This window comes from Suncus etruscus, chromosome 1, assembly GCF_024139225.1.
Source record: "Suncus etruscus isolate mSunEtr1 chromosome 1, mSunEtr1.pri.cur, whole genome shotgun sequence".
NCBI classification, from domain to species: domain Eukaryota; kingdom Metazoa; phylum Chordata; class Mammalia; order Eulipotyphla; family Soricidae; genus Suncus; species Suncus etruscus.
The window spans coordinates 166,283,744-166,307,065 of record NC_064848.1 but is presented as its reverse complement, the minus strand read 5'-3'; the positions used below and the strand labels follow the sequence as shown (position 1 = coordinate 166,307,065).

Genomic DNA, 23,322 nt, shown 5'->3' with positions numbered 1-23,322 from the left:
CTATTGTTGGATACGGCGAATAGATTGAATCTGAGAAGTCTGGGCATGAGAACCCCACTCTCTCCAGTGTTTATAGTCTCCTCCATGATGGTCACATTCCAAGACATACTGATACCCATGGTATCCAGGATACTGGTAGCAAACCCAACTAGAAAATACAAGGCAAATTTGAGTTAAAATTAGAAACCTGGCTCATACCCTTCTTTAGCATGGTATACAAATGCTTTTTAGCCTATGTGTGGGACAATATTTAAAAGATGACATGAATACATATAAACCTTGGTCACATAGAAAGGTAAGATTAATGGGGGCCAGAGAGATAGCATGGAGGTAAGGCGTTTGCCTTTCATGCAGAAGGTATCAGTTCGAATCCAGCTTCCATATGGTCCCCCATGCCACCAGGAGCAATTTCTGAGCATGGAGCCAAGAGTTTTCCCTGAGCACTGCGGTGTGACCAAAAAACCACAAGAAGGTAAGATTAATCAATAAAAAGATAAGGTTGGGGACAGGGCAATTGTAACCAAGTGGCAAATACTAAATTTTTTTTTTTTGATTTTTTGGGCCACACCCGGTAACGCTCAGGGTTACTCCTGGCTATGTGCTCAGAAGTTGCTCCTGGCTTGGGGGACCATATGGGACACCGGGGGATCGAACCGCGGTCCGTCCAAGGCTAGCGCAGGCAAGGCAGGCACCTTACCTTTAGCGCCACCGCCCGGCCCCGGCAAATACTAAATTATTTGAGGTTTTTATTTAGTGAGTAGTTTTGGCCACTTAGACAGTGCCCAACTGGTCCTATATGACTGATTTCTGGGGATTGAAACTGGTATAGCCATTTGCAAGGTGATGGGTATTGTTCATGCATACTAATTGACTACAGCTATTGGCCATTTCCAAGGTAAATGTCTATTGCAAACTAATTGAGATGCTAGATTACTAATTAGAATATAACTGCTCGGGGCTGGGAAGGTGGTGCTAGAGGTAAGGTGTCTGCCTTGCAAGTGCTAGTGTAGGACGGACCACATGTCCCATATGGTCCCCCCAAGCCAGGGGCGATTTCTGAACGCATAGCCAGGAGTAACCCCTGAGCGTCAAATGGGTGTGGCCCAAAAACCAAAAAAAGAAAAAGAAAAAAAGAATAACTGCTCTATTAACATGTCAGTGTATAGGGGCCGGCGAGGTGGCGCTAGAGGTAAGGTGTCTGCCTTACAAGCGCTAGCCAAGGAAAGGACCACGGTTCGATCCCCCGGTGTCCCATATGGTCCCCCCAAGCCAGGGGCAATTTCTGAGCACGTAGCCAGGAGTAACCCCTGAGCATCTAACGGGTGTGGCCCGAAAAACCAGAACACTCCGAATGCCAGGATTTCTTGGTGTGTTTGCCTGGTATGTTGGGGGCTCTGGGCAGGACAGCTAGCCATAGGACCCCTGGGCTGACCACTTAGTCCAGGGGAACAAGATTCCCCCACACCAGGCGGGTCTTCAGGGCCACGCCTGGTTAATCGGCGCTGGGGGGAGGGGTGAGAAATCCTTCCTAGGCATCCAAAAACCACAGAGGCTCGGCTGGGACCAGAACACTCCACATGCCAGGATTTCGTGGGCTTTTGACTGGTATGATGGGGGCTCTGGGCAGGACAGCTAGCCATAGGACCCTGGGCTGACCACTTTGTCCAGGAGAGCATGATTCCCCCCACACCAGGCGGGTCTTCAGGGCCACGCCTGGTTAATCGGGCCTTGGGGGAGGGGGTGAGAAATTCCTCCCTAGGCATCCAAAAACTGCAGAGCCTTGGCTGGGCCCAGAACACTCTCCGAATGCCAGGATTTCTTGGTGTGTTTGCCTGGTATGTTGGGGCTCTGGGCAGGACAGCTAGCCATAGGACCCCTGGGCTGACCACTTAGTCCAGGGGAACAAGATTCCCCCACACCAGGCGGGTCTTCAGGGCCACGCCTGGTTAATCGGGCCCTGGGGGGAGGGGGTGAGAAATCCTTCCTAGGCATCCAAAAACCACAGAGGCTCGGCTGGGACCAGAACACTCCACATGCCAGGATTTCGTGGGCTTTTGACTGGTATGATGGGGGCTCTGGGCAGGACAGCTAGCCATAGGACCCTGGGCTGACCACTTTGTCCAGGAGAGCATGATTCCCCCCACACCAGGCGGGTCTTCAGGGCCACGCCTGTTAATCGGGCCTTGGGGGAGGGGGGAGAAATTCCTCCCTAGGCATCCAAAAACTGCAGAGCCTTGGCTGGGCCCAGAACACTCCGAATGCCAGGATTTCTTGGTGTGTTTGCCTGGTATGTTGGGGGCTCTGGGCAGGACAGCTAGCCATAGGACCCCTGGGCTGACCACTTAGTCCAGGGGAACAAGATTCCCCCACACCAGGCGGGTCTTCAGGGCCACGCCTGGTTAATCGGGCCCTGGGGGGGGGGGGTGAGAAATCCTTCCTAGGCATCCAAAAACCACAGAGGCTCGGCTGGGACCAGAACACTCCACATGCCAGGATTTCGTGGGCTTTTGACTGGTATGATGGGGGCTCTGGGCAGGACAGCTAGCCATAGGACCCTGGGCTGACCACTTTGTCCAGGAGAGCATGATTCCCCCCACACCAGGGGGTCTTCAGGGCCACGCCTGGTTAATCGGGCCTTGGGGGGAGGGGGTGAGAAATTCCTCCCTAGGCATCCAAAAACTGCAGAGCCTTGGCTGGGCCCAGAACACTCCGAATGCCAGGATTTCTTGGTGTGTTTGCCTGGTATGTTGGGGGCTCTGGGCAGGACAGCTAGCCATAGGACCCCTGGGCTGACCACTTAGTCCAGGGGAACAAGATTCCCCCACACCAGGCGGGTCTTCAGGGCCACGCCTGGTTAATCGGCCCTGGGGGGAGGGGGTGAGAAATCCTTCCTAGGCATCCAAAAACCACAGAGGCTCGGCTGGGACCAGAACACTCCACATGCCAGGATTTCGTGGGCTTTTGACTGGTATGATGGGGGCTCTGGGCAGGACAGCTAGCCATAGGACCCTGGGCTGACCACTTTGTCCAGGGGAACAAGATTCCCCCACACCAGGCGGGTCTTCAGGGCCACGCCTGGTTAATCGGGCCTTGGGGGGAGGGGGTGAGAAATTCCTCCCTAGGCATCCAAAAACTGCAGAGCCTTGGCTGGGCCCAGAACACTCCGAATGCCAGGATTTCTTGGTGTGTTTGCCTGGTATGTTGGGGGCTCTGGGCAGGACAGCTAGCCATAGGACCCCTGGGCTGACCACTTAGTCCAGGGGAACAAGATTCCCCCACACCAGGCGGGTCTTCAGGGCCACGCCTGGTTAATCGGGCCCTGGGGGGAGGGGGTGAGAAATCCTTCCTAGGCATCCAAAAACCACAGAGGCTCGGCTGGGACCAGAACACTCCACATGCCAGGATTTCGTGGGCTTTTGACTGGTATGATGGGGGCTCTGGGCAGGACAGCTAGCCATAGGACCCTGGGCTGACCACTTTGTCCAGGAGAGCATGATTCCCCCCACACCAGGCGGGTCTTCAGGGCCACGCCTGGTTAATCGGGCCTTGGGGGGAGGGGGTGAGAAATTCCTCCCTAGGCATCCAAAAACTGCAGAGCCTTGGCTGGGCCCAGAACACTCCGAATGCCAGGATTTCTTGGTGTGTTTGCCTGGTATGTTGGGGGCTCTGGGCAGGACAGCTAGCCATAGGACCCCTGGGCTGACCACTTAGTCCAGGGGAACAAGATTCCCCCACACCAGGCGGGTCTTCAGGGCCACGCCTGGTTAATCGGGCCCTGGGGGGAGGGGGTGAGAAATCCTTCCTAGGCATCCAAAAACCACAGAGGCTCGGCTGGGACCAGAACACTCCACATGCCAGGATTTCGTGGGCTTTTGACTGGTATGATGGGGGCTCTGGGCAGGACAGCTAGCCATAGGACCCTGGGCTGACCACTTTGTCCAGGAGAGCATGATTCCCCCCACACCAGGCGGGTCTTCAGGGCCACGCCTGGTTAATCGGGCCTTGGGGGGAGGGGGGTGAAATTCCTCCCTAGGCATCCAAAAACTACAGAACCGCGGGGGGGCTTACGCCCCGCGCGTACTTCATGTATTTTATGTATTCAGAATATCCCTTATTCTTATGTTATGTTTTCCGTACACAGAATGTTTATTTTGTATTCTCCCTTTCCCACACCCCTACAAAGCTCTTTTTCACTCCTTAACTCTCTAACCCCTTCTCAAACATCACTAATCTAGTTTTCTCTTTTTAACTTCAGTAGTGTAGAATCGTAATCACAGTCCAAAGCTGTGCATTGTGTATGACAACCCCAAACTGTTTCAAGATACATAAAATGGACACGTATTTCTTTAGAATATTTTGTGTTTTTTCTCGGACAGCTATAATTCTTACTAAATGTTGTCTTATATAGTGATGATTCTAACCACTTTTTATGTTCTCTTTTTGAGCTGTTTAACAAGGAATTTTGGTGGAAGAGTCCCCCAGTTTAATGCTTATGATTGAATCATGTCAATGGAATCATTGTAATTGTTCTTATGGCCCCCATACGCGCCAATAACACCATGTGGCATTGCTTCTTATTTGCATAGGCACATTAAAATGGGAAAATAGTATAAATACAAATAAGATCCTATCTAATAGAGATTAGAACACACAAACCTTGTAGTGCAAAGGGACCTTACACCCTGAACATTGACATAACGACCTGGCACAGACGTCAGAAGAAAGGGCATATTCCATTCTCCCCTGAACCAGGAAAGCCATCCACGAAACATCCAGGCTGGTCTATAACATCACTTGGAAGCAATCCTCTACCATGGAAGACCTACACTGCTCAGACTTCGACCTGCTCAAAAGAGACTTCCCTTAACACTGAGAAGACTTAACAACAACAACGACCGGCTTACAGGACAGGGCTCCCTGCATTGCCCTTTGATTGTGAGGTGAAAGGAGAGGATGCTCCACGTCCTGACTTCAATGTAAGATATGCAGATTCCAGGATCTTTAATACAGAAACATGATACCAACAACAGAGACTGTGTGAAAAATAAAAGTGTGTTGGCACTACAGACAATGTATTGGATTGGACGATCTAGCTTGCTTGGAGCCTAGACTTGGTCTTGTGCCAGGAAACTTCAGGGGTCTGGTCTCTTTGTACTTAGGCCAAGGTTATTTCTTTCCATGTTCCTCATATTTTGGTGAGCCTATGCAAACAACAATTGCCACTCTAACACCATTCTTACTGTGCTCCTTTAACTCTAATCCTTAAAAAGAACTCACTTAAAATTTGAGGTTAACTTAAGCTAATATGCATGTATATGGAAATGTAAGAAAATACTATGCCTGTAATGTTTAAGGAGTTACGTAATTTTATGGCTTTAGATTGCCTTGTGTACTGTTAAGAAATATTATAATGTATTACAATCTGGGGACTTGAGGGACAAAGTAATTGTACATGGATTCTGTGTTATTTATCTTAATGTTCTTTGGCTGAAATTTCAAAGTTAATATATCAGCAAGGGGACTTTGAGAATTATGTTATGGGTGTTGTCCTTCCACTGTAACTTTACCTTGTCCTCTTACTTTGCACCCTTGTTCTCATAATTAAAAATAAAAATTTAAAAAAAAAAAAAAAAAAAAAAAAAAAAAAAAAAAAAAAAAAAAAAACATGTCAGTGTATAAAATCTGATAAGGTACAGCCTTTGATGTATAAATATCCACAAGGTTATACCTGTAGAAATGACTGAAAGTGCTTCAACTGCATTTTTACTTACGCCCCGCACTGTATCTTCATAGAACCAACTTCATTGTTAGACCAGCCCATCGCTTGTAATGAGGGGTAATCATCATTGATCTCCCACTGGCGTCCAATAAAGTTTTCCTTCTCAAAGATGACTATCTTAGATTCCTTATGATTCTTTAATGCAGAAAAAGGTTTAATGTTATGATGTTACCTTCATTCTCTAAAAACAATTCTCCTTTACAGAAATGCATTTGGTTAGTAATTATAAAATTAAACAAGGAAGCTAGAGTGATAGTAAAGTAGGCAGCTGACAATAGGGGCAATTCTTATACCATCTATGATTTCCCCAGGCCCCACCAAGAGTGATCCCCAAGCATCACTAGGTGTGGCCCACAAAAAAAAAGTTAGACCAGAAAGTGGTAACGTACATGTGTTGCATTTAATCCCAGACACTTAAGTGGGGGAGGGAGTAGAATGCAAGCAGTGCATATTTTTATTTAATCCTATTGCATGGGGCCAGAGATAGCACAGCAATAGGGCATTTGCCTTGCATGTGGCCAACCTGGATTCAATTTCCGGCATCCCAAAAGGTCCCCTGAGCCTACCAGGAGAGATTTTGGAGTGCAGAGCCAGGAGTAACCCCTGAGTGCTCCTGGGTGTGACCCAATAAACAACAAAAATCCTATTGCATGCAAACATAATAATGAATAAAAATGGGTGTATTTTGGAATAATTAGTGAAGGAAAAACTGAAAGGAGATCCCAGAAATCAACAGGAAAAGGGCTGGAGAGATAGAACAGGGGTAGGGTGTATGCTTTGTGTATGGTCAACTCAGGACAGACCTGGGTTTGACTTCTATCTCATATGGTCCCTGGAGGCTGCCAGGAGTGATTTCTGAGCACAGAGCCAGGAGTAACTCCTGAACGCTGCTGGGTGTGGCCAAAAAAAAAATCAATAGGAAAGGTGAGTGGGTGTTTTGGGGGGAATAGATGACTTTTCCAGTAGGGCATTTTTGTAACTACACAAACGTTAAAAAGCAAAAGTAAAATGTCATTCAATTCCAGAGCTGAAATAGAGTGACATACACAAAAGTTAAGATTTCAGACTTACTGCTGAGCAGATGGGGCGGAAGGACATGAGGTGCTCAGTATGATAGGCATTACTTCCGCTCCAGGCATCCCATCGAGGGTATTCACCTCTCTCCAGAATAAACTGTTGACCACAGAAGCTGGTATGCTCATAACCAATCCATCTGCCAAAGACAAGTGGCGGCATTTTTTTAGTTGCAGAATCTACATGGCCAATGAGATGGAATCTTTTATTTGAAATAATAGTGAAACAAGGGGGCTGGAGAGATAGCATAAAGCTTTTGCCTTGCATGCAGAAAGACAGTGGTTCAAATCCCGGCATCCCATATGGTCCCCGGAGCCTGCCAGGAGTGATTTCTGAACATAGAGCCAGAAGTAACCCTTGAGAGGCGCCAGGTGTGACCCAAAAAACAAAATAGTGAAACAAGATCAAGCCAATTTAGTAGAACCATATGAAACCACTCATTTGTCACAAAAGATGAGGAAGAGGCTGCCAATTAAGCAGTTTTGAAACGTGATTTATTTTAGAAGTAGCTGTCAGAAGGGTCTTAGCTGACTTGAATAATATGCATAGCAAAGACAGTCAAAACGTGGTATTTACGGTATTCAGTTTCCTCTGCTTGTAGCTTCAAGTTTAGAATCTAGTGACTACTACTTTAGTGAAATTTTTCTGAAGGAGGCAAAAGGCTTAAACAAGCAGCTGGTTTTTATAGTCTTGTTTTCTTTTGTTTTGTAGGTTCTTTCTTCTACTGCTGCATAGCTATTAAAAGACTACCCAAATCACTATTTTACAAGCAAGCTTTGGTTATAGACATTGTCTTTTTTGTTGTGTTGTTTTGCCTTTGGGTCACACCAGAGGCACTCGAATTACGCCTGGCTTTGTGCTCATGAATTACCCCTGGCAGGCTATGGAGACCACATGGGATGCTGGAGATCGAACCCAGGTTTGCCGCATGTAAGGCAAACACCCTACCTGTTGTGCTATATAGCTCCAGCCCCTATAGACATTGTCTTAACAAGTCAAAGAGTTTTGTTTTGGTGGTGAGCCTACCCATGTGCAAAGCTAGTTCCACCTAGGACTAAGGAGAGTCCTTCCTGCCCCCAAGCCCAGAAGAAAGGGTAAGAGAGAGAGAGAGAGAGTCTTTCCTGGTCAAGGAGAAAACCAGCCAGAAACTGTTCAGGAACTCACATGTTTATTACTCAGGAATAGAATTTCTTTTTACAAAGAAATGAGCTACCAGTATCTGATCTGGGACAAAGTAGAACTGTTTGGGGAAAGGTTGCAGCTGAATTGTTTCTGTATTATAAGAAAAACTGGGTCCTGTGGCTATTCTAAGGATTTTAGGATTTTGGTTTGGTTTGGTTTTTCGGGCCACATCCATTTGATGCTCGGAGGTTACTCCTGGTTAAGCGCTCAGAAATTGCCCCTGGCTTGTGGGGACCATATGGGATGCCGGGGGATCGAACCGTGGTCGTGATCTTTCCTTGGCTAGCGCTTGCAAGGCAGGCAACTTACCTCTAGCACCACCTCGCCTGCCCCGGATTTTAGGATTTTAAGAATAACCTGTGGATACTAGAAGCACAAATCTAATTACTTTTTGTCTTTTGTTTTTGGGGGGTACTGAGCCATACTCAGCAATGCTCAGGGTTTACCCCTGCCTATGTATTCAGGAATTACTCCTGATAGTACTAAGGGGACTGTATGGGGCCCAGCCCCCCAAAGCATATTCTTTAATTCCATCCTACAAACCTGGTACTTCAATTTCCTTGTAGTTTTAAGTTGCTAAATGACACCTAGTCATTTCTTTAGGCATTACTTCAGGATGAAGACTTTCCCATAAATGTGAGGGAACCTCTTTCTTCCATACCCTCATCTCTATAGTACCAAATTTAAAGGGAGTGGGAATGATATTCTGATGAGTTTCATACTCACACGCCACATTCCACCTTGAGAGACTGGATATGATCAAAACTGTGCTCAGAGACATTTGAGCAAGAGCTGGTAAACTCCATTCTCTTGCCCTGGAAGTTCTCCTGGTCATAGATGGTTATCTGAGGGGTTGAAAGGGGAACAAATTAGAACAAAGCAGAGAGATAGCACAGCGGTAGGGCATTTGCCTTGCACATGGCTGATCCAGAATGAACAGTGGTGGGCCCGGAGAGATAGCACAGCGGCGTTTACCTTGCAAGCAGCCGATCCAGGACCAAAGGTGGTTGGTTCGAATCCCGGTGTCCCATATGGTCCCCCGTGCCTGCCAGGAGGTATTTCTGAGCAGACAGCCAGGAGTAACCCCTGACCATCACCGGGTGTGGCCCAAAAACAAACAAACAAACAAACAAACAGAATGAACGGTGGTTCGAATCCCAGCATCCCATATGGTCCTCTGAGATTGCCAGGAGCGATTTCTGAGTGCAGAGCCAAGAGTAACTCCTGAGCGCTGCCAGGTGTAACCCAAAAACCAATAAACAAACAAATAAATAAATAAATAAATAAATAAATAAATAAATAAAACATAATAATTCATAAGATCAGAGGTCCAGGTCAATAGCATCACTTGTGTCTGACTGAACCTCTGTTTTTTGTCACTGATTGTAGTCCAGGATGTGTGAAGACTTTCTTCCTGAATAGACAAAGTAGGCAAGATTTGGAATTGTTACTTTTGGTTGACTGTGTTTCACATCCCCAAAGCAGTGTATAAGTGGGAGAAGATTGGTTTCTAAGAGGAATAGTCTTCAGAGCTTGTACAGTCTTGTGAAATTTATTCTCTCACTCTCTTGAGTATGGATTTGGGGAATCCCAGGAGCTCTCTGATTCTGTTTTTCTTTCTTTTTTTTTGGTTTTTGGGTCACACCCGGCAGCGCTCAGGGTTCCTCCTCTCTACGCTCAGAAATCGCTCCTGGCAGGCTCGGGGGACCATATGGGACGAGGGGGGCTTGAACCGCAATCTGTCCTGGGTAAGCCGCTTGCAAAGTAAACTTACCGCTGCGCCACTGCTCCAGCCCCTCTCTGATTATTTCTTTTTTTTTTTTTTTTTTTTTTTTTTTTTTTTTTTTTTTGTTTTTTGGGCCACACCCGGTAATGCTCAGGGGTTACTCCTGGCTATGCGCTCAGAAGTCACTCCTGGCTTGGGGGACCATATGGGACACCAGGGGAATCGAACCGCGGTCCGTCCGAGGCTAGCGCAGGCAAGGCAGGCACCTTACCTTTAGCGCCACCGCCCGGCCCCCTCTGATTATTTCTTTTTTTTTTTTTTTTTTTTTATAATTTTTTTATTTTGAATTATGAGAATAAAAGATGTAAAGAAAGAGGATAAGGTAAAGTTACAGTGGAAGGACAATCACCCATAACATAATTATCAGAAGTCCCCTTGTTGATATCTTAACTTTGAACTTTCACCAAAGAAAGTTAAGATAAATAAAACAGAATCCATGTGCAATTACTTTGTCCCTCAAGTCCCCAGATTGTAGCACATTATAATATTTCTTAACAGCACACAAGGCAATCTAAAGCCATCAAACTTACATAACTCCTTAAACATTAGAGGCATAGTATCTCTGATTATTTCTTAACTTTTTCATTATATAGTCATTTTAGAAACCTTGTTATCTCTCTGGCCCCTAGAAACCTAAAATATCAAAGAGTTTGTAACAAACCCCTTTCCTACCTTGAACTAGAATGTGCCTCTTGAACTGTTTTGAGAACAACTCCCAAAATCAATTGGTGACCAGTGGAAACATTGTGGGTATTGGGAGACACCAAGAAAAAAGTCTGGGGCCAGAGAGATAGCATGGAGGTAGGGCATTTGCCTTGCATGCAGAAGAACGGTGGTTTGAATCCTGGCATCCCATATGGTCCCCCGAGCCTGCCAGGAGTGATATCTGAGCGTAGAGCCAGGAGTAACCCTTGAGCGCTGCTGGGTGTGACCCAAAAGAAAAAAGTCTTAGGAGGGGCTAGAGAGAATACAGCAGGTAGGATACTTGCTTGTAAGGCATAGCCAGAAATAAGCCCAGAGCCCAGCCAAGTGTGATCCCCAAGAAAAAAATAAACAAAAGAGGGGCCAGAGCATTGGCGCAGCGGTAGGGCACTGACCCAGGACAGACCACGGTTCAATCCCTCGGTGTTCCTTATGGTCCCCCAAACTGGGAACAATTTCTGAGTGCCTAGCCAGGAGCAACCCCTGAGCGTCACCAGATGTGGTCCAAAAATCACCAAAAAAAAAAAAAAAAAAAATCTGAGGCTGAGCTGACCTGGATCCTATCACCAATTTGGAATGTGGTGGCAACTATCTCTTAATTTGGGATAACTTGGATTTTCCTTGGGAGTAATCTACACTGGGCAACTTTGGAGGAAAGTTGACCTAGAAAATCTGTTGTCACCTCCTTTCTCATCATCACTCCCATAGTCATTCTTTTTTTTGGGGGGTGGGCCACATCTGGTAGCACTCAGGGCTTACTTCTGGCTCTGTGCTCAGAAATCGCTCCTGGCAGGCTCAGGGGGACCATATGGGATGCCAGGATTCAAACCACCGTCCTTCTGCATGCAAGGCAAACACCCTACCTCCATGCTATTCTTCCGCCCCCCCCCCCCGTAGTCATCAGCCTGAACTTCCTGAGACTGCTTCTGAAGCTTCACCTACAAACTATTTTTGATGGGGGTAACACAAGAGGGTACTGAAACTACTCTAGGCTCTGTGCTCAGGAAAGTCTCCAGGCAGTGCTTAGAGGACCATATGGTACAGAGATTGAACTCAGCGTGTTGCACTCTCTCTTATCCCATTCCTGCTCTGGAACATCAATTAACCCTCTGCAGATTTCTCCATTTTTCCTATGATATGGGTGGACTTACCTTCCATGGCTCCAGAGACCTCGGCATAGGGTTGGTCTGTGCCATCTTGGTAGTTGGATGAATTTCTGGAAAACAAAACACAACACACACACACACCAATGACACAGACTCTGGGTTGGAATGGAGGTGACAGCACATGGAGACTTGGAGCCCAATAAGTAGGCTCTGATTTGGATACTAGCTCTGCCTTTCACTTGCTGAACCTCAGAAGTTTTCCATAGGTAAAACTATTATGCAGTTACTGTAAGGAATAGAAGCAATAAGACAGGCAGCCAGAGAGATAGCAGGGAGGTTAGGCATTTGCCTTTCATGCAGAAGGACGGTGGTTCGAATCTCGGCATCCTTTATGGTCCCCCGGTCTGCCAGGAGTGATTTCTCAGCTTAGAACCAGGAGTAACCCTGGGCACTGCCAGGTGTGACCCAAAAAACAAACAAACAAACAAACAAAAAGAATCAATAAGGCAGGTCAAGTGGGAGTTAGGTATTTTGGGGGGAGAAAGCACCCCTAGCAGTGCTCAAGGCTTACTCCTGGCTCTGTACTCAGGGATCACTTCTAGGAGGTGGACCAGGGGATCATATTTGGTGCCGGAGATTGAACCTGGGTGGGCCACATGCAAAGCTATTACCTGTTGTACTATTTCTCCAGATATCTTGACCTCTGCTGAATGCAGATTTCTTCCCATTACCTGCTTCTGGGCACCCTACAGGTGGCAGCACTGCCTCAGTCTCATACTGAAATAGAAACTTTCCCTCTGGCTCCCTCAAAACGACCATCTTCTGTGCATGACTGTGGTCTATTTCCTTCTCCCTTCTCTGTCTTTTATACCAGCTTGACTCTGCCTTTTTTTTTTTTTTTTTTTTGTGGTTTTTGGGTCACACCCGGCAGTGCTCAGGGGTTACTCCTGGCTCCATGCTCAGAAATTGCTCCTGGCAGGCACGGGGGACCATATGGGACGCTGGGATTCGAACCGATGACCTCTTGCATGAAAGGCAAACGCCTTACCTCCATGCTATCTCTCCAGCCCCTTTTTTTTTTTTTTTTTGGTTTTTGGGCCACACCCGGTGACGCTCAGGGGTTACTCCTGGCTATGCGCTCAGAAGTTGCTCCTGGCTTGGGGGACCATATGGGACACTGAGGGATCGAACCGCGGTCCGTCCAAGGCTAGCGCAGGCAAGGCAGGCACCTTACCTCTAGCGCCACCGCCGGGCCCCCTGACTCTGCCTTTACCACCTCCAAGAGACTCCTAATTTCCCCAGACTTCAGCAACTCTTTTTCTGTTTTCTTCCTTTTTCTTTGCTTCCTTCTTTTCTTTCTTCTTCTTCTTCTTCTTCTTCTTCTTCTTCTTCTTCTTCTTCTTCTTCTTCTTCTTCTTCTTCTTCTTCTTCTTCTTCTTCTTCTTCTTCTTCTTCTTCTTCTTCTTCTTCTTCTTCTTCTTCTTCTTCTTCTTCTTCTTTTGGTTTTGGATCACACTGCCCAGTATTCAGGGGCTACCCCTGGCTCTACACTCAAGAATCATTCCTGCCAGGCTTGGAGGCCCCTATGGGATACAGGAATCAAACCTGGGTCAGTCCAAGGGAGGCAAATGCCCTACTTGCTCTACTATCTCTTCAACCTGTTTTCTTTTCTTTATTTATATATTTGTTTTTAATCCATACCCACTGTACTCAGGACTTACTCCTGGTTTTGTGCTCACAGGTCATTCCTGGTGGGCTCAGTGATTGAACTTGAGCTAGTTGCATGCAAAGCAAGAGCCTTAGCCATTGTGCTATTTCATTGGCCCTACTTTTCTGTTTCCTGTCATTTAGCATAGTAAAGATCTGTGTGCCCATAGACTATGTCCTGGGGATACCTTTCAAAGGCAGCACTTGAGTCTCCTTGTGATTCTTGTAGCACCATGAGTCCATGTTGCAAAAATAGGTGCAGAGCAGGGGGCCAAGGAAGGGGGAAGAGGGGAGAGCATGACATGAAAACGTCTCATGGAAGGGAGATGAGATGAGACAGGGCTGAGAAAGATAGCAGCTAAGACTGACAATGGCTCACTCCATGTCAGGCTCTGTTTTAGTGTTCGTGTATTTGTTTTTCACCACAAGCCTGGTGTAAATAGCATAGTTCCCATGTTACATATGAGAATACTGAAGTCCTTTGAAATGTGTAGACATTAAACATTATAGGAAGAGTAGAGGATAGAGGGGATGGGGGGGAGGAAAAAACAAGCAGGGCTGCATTTGTATTCTTGTTTTAGTTTTTGGGCCAGTAGTGCTCAGGTCTGACTCCTGGCTCTATGTCCAGGGATCACTCCTGGAAGGTTTAGGGAACCATATGGGTGCTAATGATCAAATCCAAGTTGGTCACGTGCAACATAATCACCCTACTATCTCTGTCCTATAATTCATATTCTTTTTTTTTCTTTTGCTTTTTGGGCCACTCCCAGTGATGCTCAGGGGTTATTCCTGGAATCACTCCTAGCTTGGGGGACGAAAAGGGATGCTGGGGGATCGAACCTTGGTTCTTCCTAGGTCAGCGCATGCAAAACAAATGCCCTACTGCTTGCACCACCGTTCTGGCCCCCTCATTCAGATTCTTGATTGGTCACACCTTACTTCTCAGGCTGGTAGCCTGCCCTAGATCTGGTGATCATTGTAAACCCTGTGATGGTCTTCTCATTCTGAACCTCTGAATTAGCATATCCCAGTATTCCCCCTCAACCCTTTCTTTGTTTGGGGCCACCCCCACTCCAGCCATAAACATGCAAACCTCAGTTATTGCCTTAGGAGCAGGTTCTCAGACTCATAAGAGAAGCCTGCCTTTCCCAGAGGTTCCCCCAATTCTCCAGACATCCTAAGAGCTTGGACCACAAAATGGGAACATGGCACCCAGGGCACCCTGCAGGGCCTTACTTACCCAGCTCCTGTCTCACAGTCTGCACCTCCATCTGGTGCCACTTCCTCTGGGCACTGCTCTTTATAGCCAGGCTTCAATAGCCTCTAGCCCCGTCAGCATTCTGCTTATCCCCTGCTTTTGTTCCCCCTTGATTTCTAGAGCTTTGATGGCTCAGCCAGCTGGGCAGACATCCCTTTAGGCCTTTGTTTAAATGAGGGACACAGAAATCCAGAGAGGCCCACTGCAGTGGTTCTCAGTTTAGGGTAGTTTCTGATTGAAAGCTGGATCCCTGTCCTCTACCTACTTCCTCACACCATGCTAGGATTTTGTGTCATGTCATCAAAGCTCACTTCATTTCCATACAGAAGAGATGGTGTTTTTTAATTATTGTTTTTTAAAAAATTTAGGAGCTGGAGAGATAGTACAGCAGTAAGGTGCTTGCCTTGTATACAGACGATTCTGGTTCAATCCCCGGCATCCCATATAGTCCCCCAAGCATTGCCAAAAGTGATTCTTTTTTTTTTTGGCGGGGGGGGGGGGTCACACCCAGCAGTGCTCAGGGATTACTCCTGGCTCCACGCTCAGAAATTGCTCCTGGCAGTCTCGGGGGACCATATGGGATGTGGGTTTCAAATGAATGACCTTCTGCATGAAAGGCAAACGCCTTACCTCCATGCTATCTCGCTGGTCCCCAAAAATGATTCTTTTTTTTTTTTTTTTGGTTTTTGGGCCACACCCGTTTGACGCTCAGGGGTTACTCCTGGCTATGTGCTCAGAAATCACCCCTGGCTTGGGGGAACCATATGGGACACCGGGGGATCGAACCGCGGTCCATCTGCTTGCAAGGCAGACACCTAACCTGTAGCACCACCTTTCCGGCCCCCAAAAATGATTCTTGAGCACACCACCAAGAGTAACATCTGAGCATAACCAAATGTGGCCTCAAAACAAAAACTGTGCAAGGAGGCCAGGATGTGGATCAGGTGACAGAACACAGCAGGTGCAAGGCCTATCTTTGATCTCCAGCACACCACTGTGTAGTCCTGGTGGCCTACAGCACAGCTAAGTATAAGCACCATGCAGTCACGCACTTCTAGACTGTTGGGGGCTGCTTGAACCCTGAACATAACCGGAACCTCTGAAACTTTAGACTCTACTTACAACCAGAGGCACCCATGCCCTGAGGACAAAGGAAATAGATAAACTCTAAAGTAAATTCAAAGCAGCCATCCACCCAGCCAGAAAGAAAGTTACCCATATAGAGCAACTTGCCTTTGTGTTAGCAAAAGATTATTGTGTTTACAGCTGATGTTTTATTTATGCTTGCTGAGTAAAATTTATAAGATCCTGTTTGGTATCGTTTTACATGACTCGTGCTTTCAGTACAAACATGTGCTCAAGTCTACCTCTTTACCTCTCCCTATTTCCTGCCCCCAGCTTATGCTAATGAGTGCTTGCAAGCTGTAATTGGTGGAAACTTGTAACACCCCATGACGTGTTTTACCTTTAAAAGCTGGTCTCCCCGGGCAATAAATTCTTTTGAACAGCGAGAGTTGTCTAAAGCCTTCTTACTAACCTCTCAAGTTTCCTTCACAGATCGGCTCTGCTCAAGTAAACCCATGAATTACTAGCAACCCTCATTCCCACACCCCCACGGGTCGGGGGTCCCTCATCGGGGGTCGCACTAGACTAAGCATCATTGGGAGTGCCCTTCCTGTCCCCCTCCCACAAGCATTGCTGTATATGGCCTCTATAAAAAACAAATGTAAAATGTGGATCTGGGGCAATAGCACAGCAGATAGGCCATTTGCTTTGCATGCAGCCGACTCAGGTTTGATCCCAGTATTCCATATGGTCTCCAGTCCTGCCAGGAATAACCCCTGAGTGCTGCTAGGTATGACACAAAAACAAACAAACAAAAGAAAAGATAAAGTAAAACATGAGGCCAGGAGATGGCTCAAAAGGTTGAATGGGTGGGGCCGGAGAGATAGCATAGAGGTAAGGCGTTTGCCTTGCATGCAGAAGGTCGTTGGTTCGAATCCTGGCATCCTATATGATCCCCTGAGCCTGTCAGGAGCAATTTCTGAGCGTAGAGCCAGGAGTAACCCCAGAGCGCTGCTGAGTGTGACCCAAAAACAAACAAACAAAAAAGATTGGATTGCTGCTTTGCATTCAGGAACTTTCAGTCTATCCCCAGAACCACAAGGTTCCCTAAGCACTATACTATTGAGTGGGGTATGCATTCTCAAAACTAGCTCTCTGCCCCAAAAGATATTTGTAAAGAGACTATAAAGTGTTAGAATGAGGGGCTGGAGTGGTGGTGCTAGAGGTAAGGTGTCTGCCTTGCGGCGCTAGCCTAGGATGGACCACAGTTCGATCCCCCCACGTCCCATATGGTCCCTCCAAGCCAGGAACAATTTCTGAGTGCATAGCCAGGAGTAACCCCAAAGCATCAATGGGTGTGGCCAAAAAACATGTCAGAATGAAACCCAGGTCAGTTGCATGCAAGAAAAGGACCCTACCCGCCTACCCGCTGTAGTATTGCCTTTGCTCCAGAGGTCTTTTTGTTTATTTGTTTATGTTTTGTTTTTGGGTCACACCTGGCAGTGGTGCTGTGCTGTGTCAGTGGTGGTGTGACTCCTGGCTCTGTGTTCAGAAGTCGCTCCTGGCAGATTCGAGGGACCATATGGGATGCAGGGATTCAAACTGGGATCTGTCCTCTGTTGGCTGCATGCAAGGCAAATGCCTTACCTCTGTGCTCTCGCTATGGCCCCTCCAGAGATCTTTTTATTACTCTTCCCTTCTTTGTTGATATTGTCATGACTGGGGAATCACACACTCGCTTGAAGGTGCTACCTGCTCATTTAGCTGTGGTACTCCATTAGGGTTCACACATCAGACTGGTGCTCATGGACTTGGTTGAAGTGCTCACTGAGGCTGGTGGTCCTTTAAGAGTTTATGCATCCTGGGGCCGGGCGGTGGCGCTGGAGGTAAGGTGCCTGCCTTGCCTGCGCTAGCCTAGGACGGACCGCGGTTCGATCCCCCGGCATCCCATATGGTCCCCCAAGAAGCCAGGAGCAACTTCTGAGCGCATAGCCAGGAGTAAACCCTGAGCGTCACAGGGTGTGGCCCAAAAACCAAAAAAAAAAAAAAGAGTTTATGCATCCTGCATGCAGTCTTACTGAGGGACTGAGGAGTGTGTTCTCTCTCTCTCTCTCTCTCTCTCTCTCTCTCTCTCTCTCTCTCTCTCTCTGGTTTGGGCCATACCCAGCAGTGCTCAGGGGGTTACTCCTGGCTCTGCACTCAGAAACCACTCCTGGCCGGCTCCAGGGACCATATGGTATACCAGGGATCGAACCCCTGTCCATCCCGGGTCGTCCGCGTGCAAGGCAAATGCCCTACTGCTGTGCTGTTACTTCAGCCCCTGAGGGGGCTGCCCCTTAGTGGGGCAGTTTCTGGTTGTGCTCACACATGCTCACCAAAAATCCTAGCCCTTCATGATGCTAATACACCAGCTGCGATGGTCTAACTGCAAAGAGCTGCCAAAATCATGTTTTGTTTATATGGGGGCCCCAGCGATTGAACTCAAGACCTGGCACTAGCAAATTTGTCATTTTAAGTCATTGTCAATTTCTCCAGTTCCCTCTGTAAATGTTTTTTGGAGGTTTGGTATGTGTGCTTTTTTTGTTGTTGTTTGTTTGTTTTTGTTTTTGTTTTTTTTTGGTTTTTGGGCCACACCCGGCGGTGCTCAGGGTTTACTCCTGGCTGTCTGCTCAGAAATAGCTCCTGGCAGGCACGGGGGACCATATGGGATTCGAACCAACCACCTTTGGTCCTGGATCGGCTGCTTGCAAAGCAAATGCCGCTGTGCTATCTCTCCAGGCCTGTTATTGTTGGGTTTTGTTTCCATATCTAGTGTTGCTCAGGGATTACTCCTTCATTAACGCTCTTCAGTAAAGATCACTTTTTTTTTGGGGGGGGCACACCCGGTGACGCTCAGGAGTTACTCAGAAATCGCTCCTGGCTTGGAGGACCATATGTAACGATGCTGGATGGAACTGCGGTCCATCCTAGGCTAGCGCCGGCAAGGCAGACAACTTACTGTTCCACGCCACTCTCTGGCCCCTAGGGATCACTATTGGCAAAGCTCAGGGAAGCATATGGATACTGGGAATTGAACCTGGAGCAATAGTGTCCAAGACAAGCCCTTGTACTATCTGCTGTACTATCCCTCTGGCCCTTTATTCTGGTTTAGCAGCACATTCTCTCAGTCTCATGTTCTAACGGCACTGTAGTCTTGGGAGATGTCTTTAGACCCAAATCCTCTGTTCACTCACTGCCTACAAATCTGGGACAACTGCCTTCTGGGAGGCACATTTGGAGGCAATGACACCCCTAAATATAATATGGCTTCTTGACACCTTGGTTTCTTGACACTGAAACACAGACTAAACATGGTAGGTGTCCAGGTAGGATATTGTGAATGATTTGCTCCTGGCCTTACCTTGGAGCCAAGGAAGCCTCCTAGGACCATGCCCCGGGCAGGATGAATGAGGCTGGGGTCCTGTACAGCTGCTGCACTCAGCACTCTGTAGATCCAAATGTTCTGAGTGGGCGCTGACCGAGCAGTACTTTTGTTGTTTGGGTATAAGCCGGAAAGATACAAAGCAAAGGAATCAGTCAGCATCCAGCAGCACCTCCCCTCCCTTTTCCATGAGGGATGGCTCTGGGAGATCTCTGTTGCCTGGTACCTTCCTATCCTGTCAACAAGAAAGAGAGAGGCTGGAGAGATAGTACAGCAGGTCGGGAGCTTGCCCTGCACATGGCCTACTGGGTATGATCCACAGCATTTCAGAAGTTTCCTTGAGCACTGCCAGGAGTAATTCCTGAGTGCAGAGCCAAGAGTAAGCCCTCAGCATCTCTAGGTGTAGCCCAAAAACAAAAACAAAAGCAAACAAACAAGAGAACCAGCTAGGTGGGCCTGAGAGGGCACAAGCACTAGTATGAGGAGAGGATTTGGGAGGCACCTTAAACCTCTAGCTATGCCTTAGAAATTCCTTTCTCTGATCCCTGCTGGAATTAAGGCCCCATGGCTCTACCACTGTCCCTAAACTGCAGCCTCTCAACCCACTTCCTTCATGTGTCCCCATTTCCGAGCCTCTTTGCTCAATCCGGTCTCATAGAATCTCTTAAAGCTGCAACTTCAGTCACCTCCTCTCAACTCACTGGAGCCCTGTGATACTTTCAGAAAAATGGGGACAGTGACACTCAGCCTGCTCCACAGTAGTTTAGCTGACCAACTTTGCCTGAGGTAGTGTGGCCACACTTAACCAAATAAAAGTGTAAGACACTCATTTAAATTTGAATTCTAGGCAAACAATGGCTTGAGGGTGGGGTTCTTTTGTGGTTTTTCAAGGGCCTCGGAGATGCTCAGCCCTATCCTTTGGTCTAGTGCTGCGGTGCAGCTGAGATCCAGCATTGTGTGTGTGCATGGGGGGCATGGGATGGAGGTGGGGGTGGGGTTCTTTTGTGGTTTTTCAAGGACCTGGAGATGCTCAGCCCTATCCTTTGGTCTAGTGCTGCGGTGCAGCTGAGATCCAGCATTGTGTGTGTGCATGGGGGGCATGGGATGGAGGTGGGGGTCAATAGGACCCCTCTAGACATACTTATGGGGGTGGAAAATGAGGTTTTAGGGACCAAGCTTGGAACCATTTCTCTAGCCAAACATGACAAATTAGTTTTTGGTAGGTGTGCTGGTGGAAGGTAGGGAAGTTAGAATCACTCCTGCCAATGGTCAGCCCAACCTATGGGTCTCTCTGTTCAGTGCTGGTATTGGTTGGTATTGGGCAGCCCTCTGGGGCCAGACAGTATTGGCATAGAACTCCAAGTCTCACACATGCTAAGTGGCTCCCTTTATTTATTATATATATATATATATATATATATATTTTTTTTTTTTTTTTTCCTTTTGGTTTTTGGGCCACACCCGGCGGTGCTCAGGGGTTACTCCTGGCTGTCTGCTCAGAAATAGCTCCTGGCAGGCACAGGGGACCATATGGGACACCGGGATTCTCCTGGGGTCACTCCTGGCTCCACGCTCAGAAATCACTCGTGGCAGGCTCGGGGAACCTTATGAGATGCTGGGATTCAAACCACCAACCTTCTGCATGCAAGGCAAACGCCTTACCTCCATGCTATCTCTCCGGCCCCTATTTATAATATTTTTTGTTGTTGCCATACTGGCTTACTCTTCAGAATGGAACTTGGGGCCTCTGTGTGCCAGACACATGTTCCTACTCTTTAAGTTATCTCCAGGGGCCAGAGCAGTGGTGCAAGCAGTAGGGTGTTTGCCTTGCAAGCTCTAACTTAGAACAGACCTTAATTCTATCCCCTGACGTCTCATATGGTCCCCAAGCCAGAAGCGATTTCTGAGTGCATAGCCAGGAATAACCCCTGAGCGTCAACGGGTGTTGCCCAAAAACCAAACCCCCCCAAAAAAAACAAACAAGATATCCCCCTTACCTAGATTTTTTTTTTTTTTTTTTTTTTTTTTTTTTTTTTTGGTTTTTGGGCCACACCCGGTAATGCTCAGGGGTTACTCCTGGCTATGCGCTCAGAGGTCACTCCTGGCTTGGGGGACCATATGGGACGCCGGGGGATTGAACCGCGGTCCGTCCTAGGCTAGCGCAGGCAAGGCAGGCACCTTACCTCCAGCGCCACCGCCCGGCCCCTAGATTTTATGTAGTTTATCATATTGCTTTTGGAGAGGTGAGTTGGAGGAGTTGGGCTATATTTGTCTATTCTTAGTGTTTACTACTCTGTTCTCAGGGGTCAGTCCTGTCGGTTTCAAGGAACTATATATGTCCTGGAGTTCTTACCCAAGTCAGCCACATGCAAAGCAAGTGCCTTACCCCTAGTATTATCTCTCCAGATCTACCATGTTTTATATATAAACTTTTTTTTTTCTTTTCTTTTTTTTTGCTTTTGGGCCACACCCTGCAGTGCTCAGGGACTACTCCTGGCTGTCTGCTCAGAAATAGCTCCTGGGGCCCGGAGAGATAGCACAGCGGAATTTGCCTTGCAAGCAGCCGATCCAGGACCAAAGGTGGTTGGTTCGAATCCCGGTGTCCCATATGGTCCCCGTGCCTGCCAGGAGCTATTTCTGAGCAGATAGCCAGGAGTAACCCCTGAGCACCGCCGGGTGTGGCCAAAAAACAAAAAAAAAACAAAAACAAAAACAAAAACAAAAAAACAAAAAAGAAAGAAATAGCTCCTGGCAGGCATGGGGTTCCATATGGGACACAGGGATTCAAACCAACCACCTTTGGTCCGGGATCGGCTGCTTGCAAGGCAAATGCTGCTGTGCTATCTCTCCAGGCAAACTCTTCATCTTTCCTTTGTGTGAATAAATGATCCATGGGGAGTAGCCACAAAAGCAACCTGATTCTTCTCTTTTTTTTTCTTGTGGGGGACACCTAGCTCTGCACTCAGGGATCACTGCTGGTGATCACTGCTGGTAGTGCTCAGAGGACCATATGGGATACAGGGGATTGAACCTGGGTCAACTGCATGTAAAATAAGAGTCCTACCTGCTCTATTATAGTTCTTGGGGGTAGGGGGTTGGGCCACATCTGGTGGTGCTCAGGGTTTACTCCTGGCTCTGTGCTCAGAAGTTGCTCCTGGCAGGCGGGGGGGGGGGGGGGGGGAGGGGGGAACATATGGGATATCGAGGATTGAAACTGGGTCTGTCCCAGATGAGCTGAGTGCAAGGCAAATGTCTTACCACTGTGCTATCAGTCCAGCCCCTCTACTATAGTTCTGACCCTATCTTTTTTTTAAACCACTTCAGGTTCTCTCAGTGGTACTAGGAAGAGTTACTTTGAATCACAATAATTTCAAGGTTAAATCAGAACATTGTCCTCTGTAGTCACCAGTCTTCACTCTATCTGCAGGTGTGTCTTCAATATTGCACCCCTGGACAGAAACTGCTCCAGACAGAAAGCCTTCATTTTCAAACTTGCTCCTTACTGATTTCTTTTTTTTTTCTTTTCTTTTCACTTTTGGGCTACACCCAGCTGTGCGCAGGGGTTACTCCTGGCTCTGCACTCTGCAATTATTCCTGGCAGGCTCGGAGGACCATATAGGATGCTGGGAATTAAATTTGGGTCCATCCCATGTTGGCTGCCTGTAATGCCATACCACTGTGCTATCTCTTCAGCCCCTTTACTCATTTCTGATTCTTTCAAGTTTGGAGAGAATATGAAAAGAGTGAAAGCAGGGGGCCGGGCGGTGGCGCTAAAGGTAAGGTGCCTGCCTTGCCTGCGCTATCCTTGGACGGACCGCGGTTCGATCCCCCGGTGTCCCATATGGTCCCCCGAGCCAGGAGCAACTTCTGAGCGCATAGCCAGGAGTAACCCCTGAGCGTCAAATGGGTGTGGCCCAAAATCCAAAAAAAAAAAAGAAAAGAAAAGAGTGAAAGCAGAACATTTCTTGCTTTACTTATTTAGGTTTTTTTTTTTTTTGGGGGGGGGTGTTACACCATTGGTGCTTGGGGACTACTCCTGGCTTAGTGCTCACTGCTGGTTATGCTCAGGCACCATCCAGTGTAGAAGATCAAACCTGGTGCTCTAGCATGTAAAGCCTGTATCTTTCTGGCTCAAAGCATTCTTATGTGATGGTCCAGAGATAAGATGACTTCTGTACAGGGAAGCTCTTTGAAAAAAGTCTTGGGGCAAGAGCAATAATAAAGTGTATAAGGCACTTGCCT

General features: G+C 47.6%; 1 protein-coding gene across 1 annotated transcript; it reads right to left on the bottom strand.

The window, feature by feature from the left end:
• On the bottom strand, positions 1 to 14,607 carry CRYBA1 (crystallin beta A1). The gene is made up of 6 exons (XM_049772729.1): positions 14,577 to 14,607; positions 11,675 to 11,739; positions 8,762 to 8,880; positions 6,851 to 6,992; positions 5,772 to 5,914; positions 1 to 148 (listed from the first exon to the last, which is right to left on the bottom strand). The coding sequence occupies exons 1-6, from the start codon at positions 14,605 to 14,607 to the stop codon at positions 1 to 3; spliced, it is 648 nt and encodes a 215-aa protein (XP_049628686.1).
• Between the last annotated feature and the right edge of the window lie 8,715 nt (positions 14,608 to 23,322).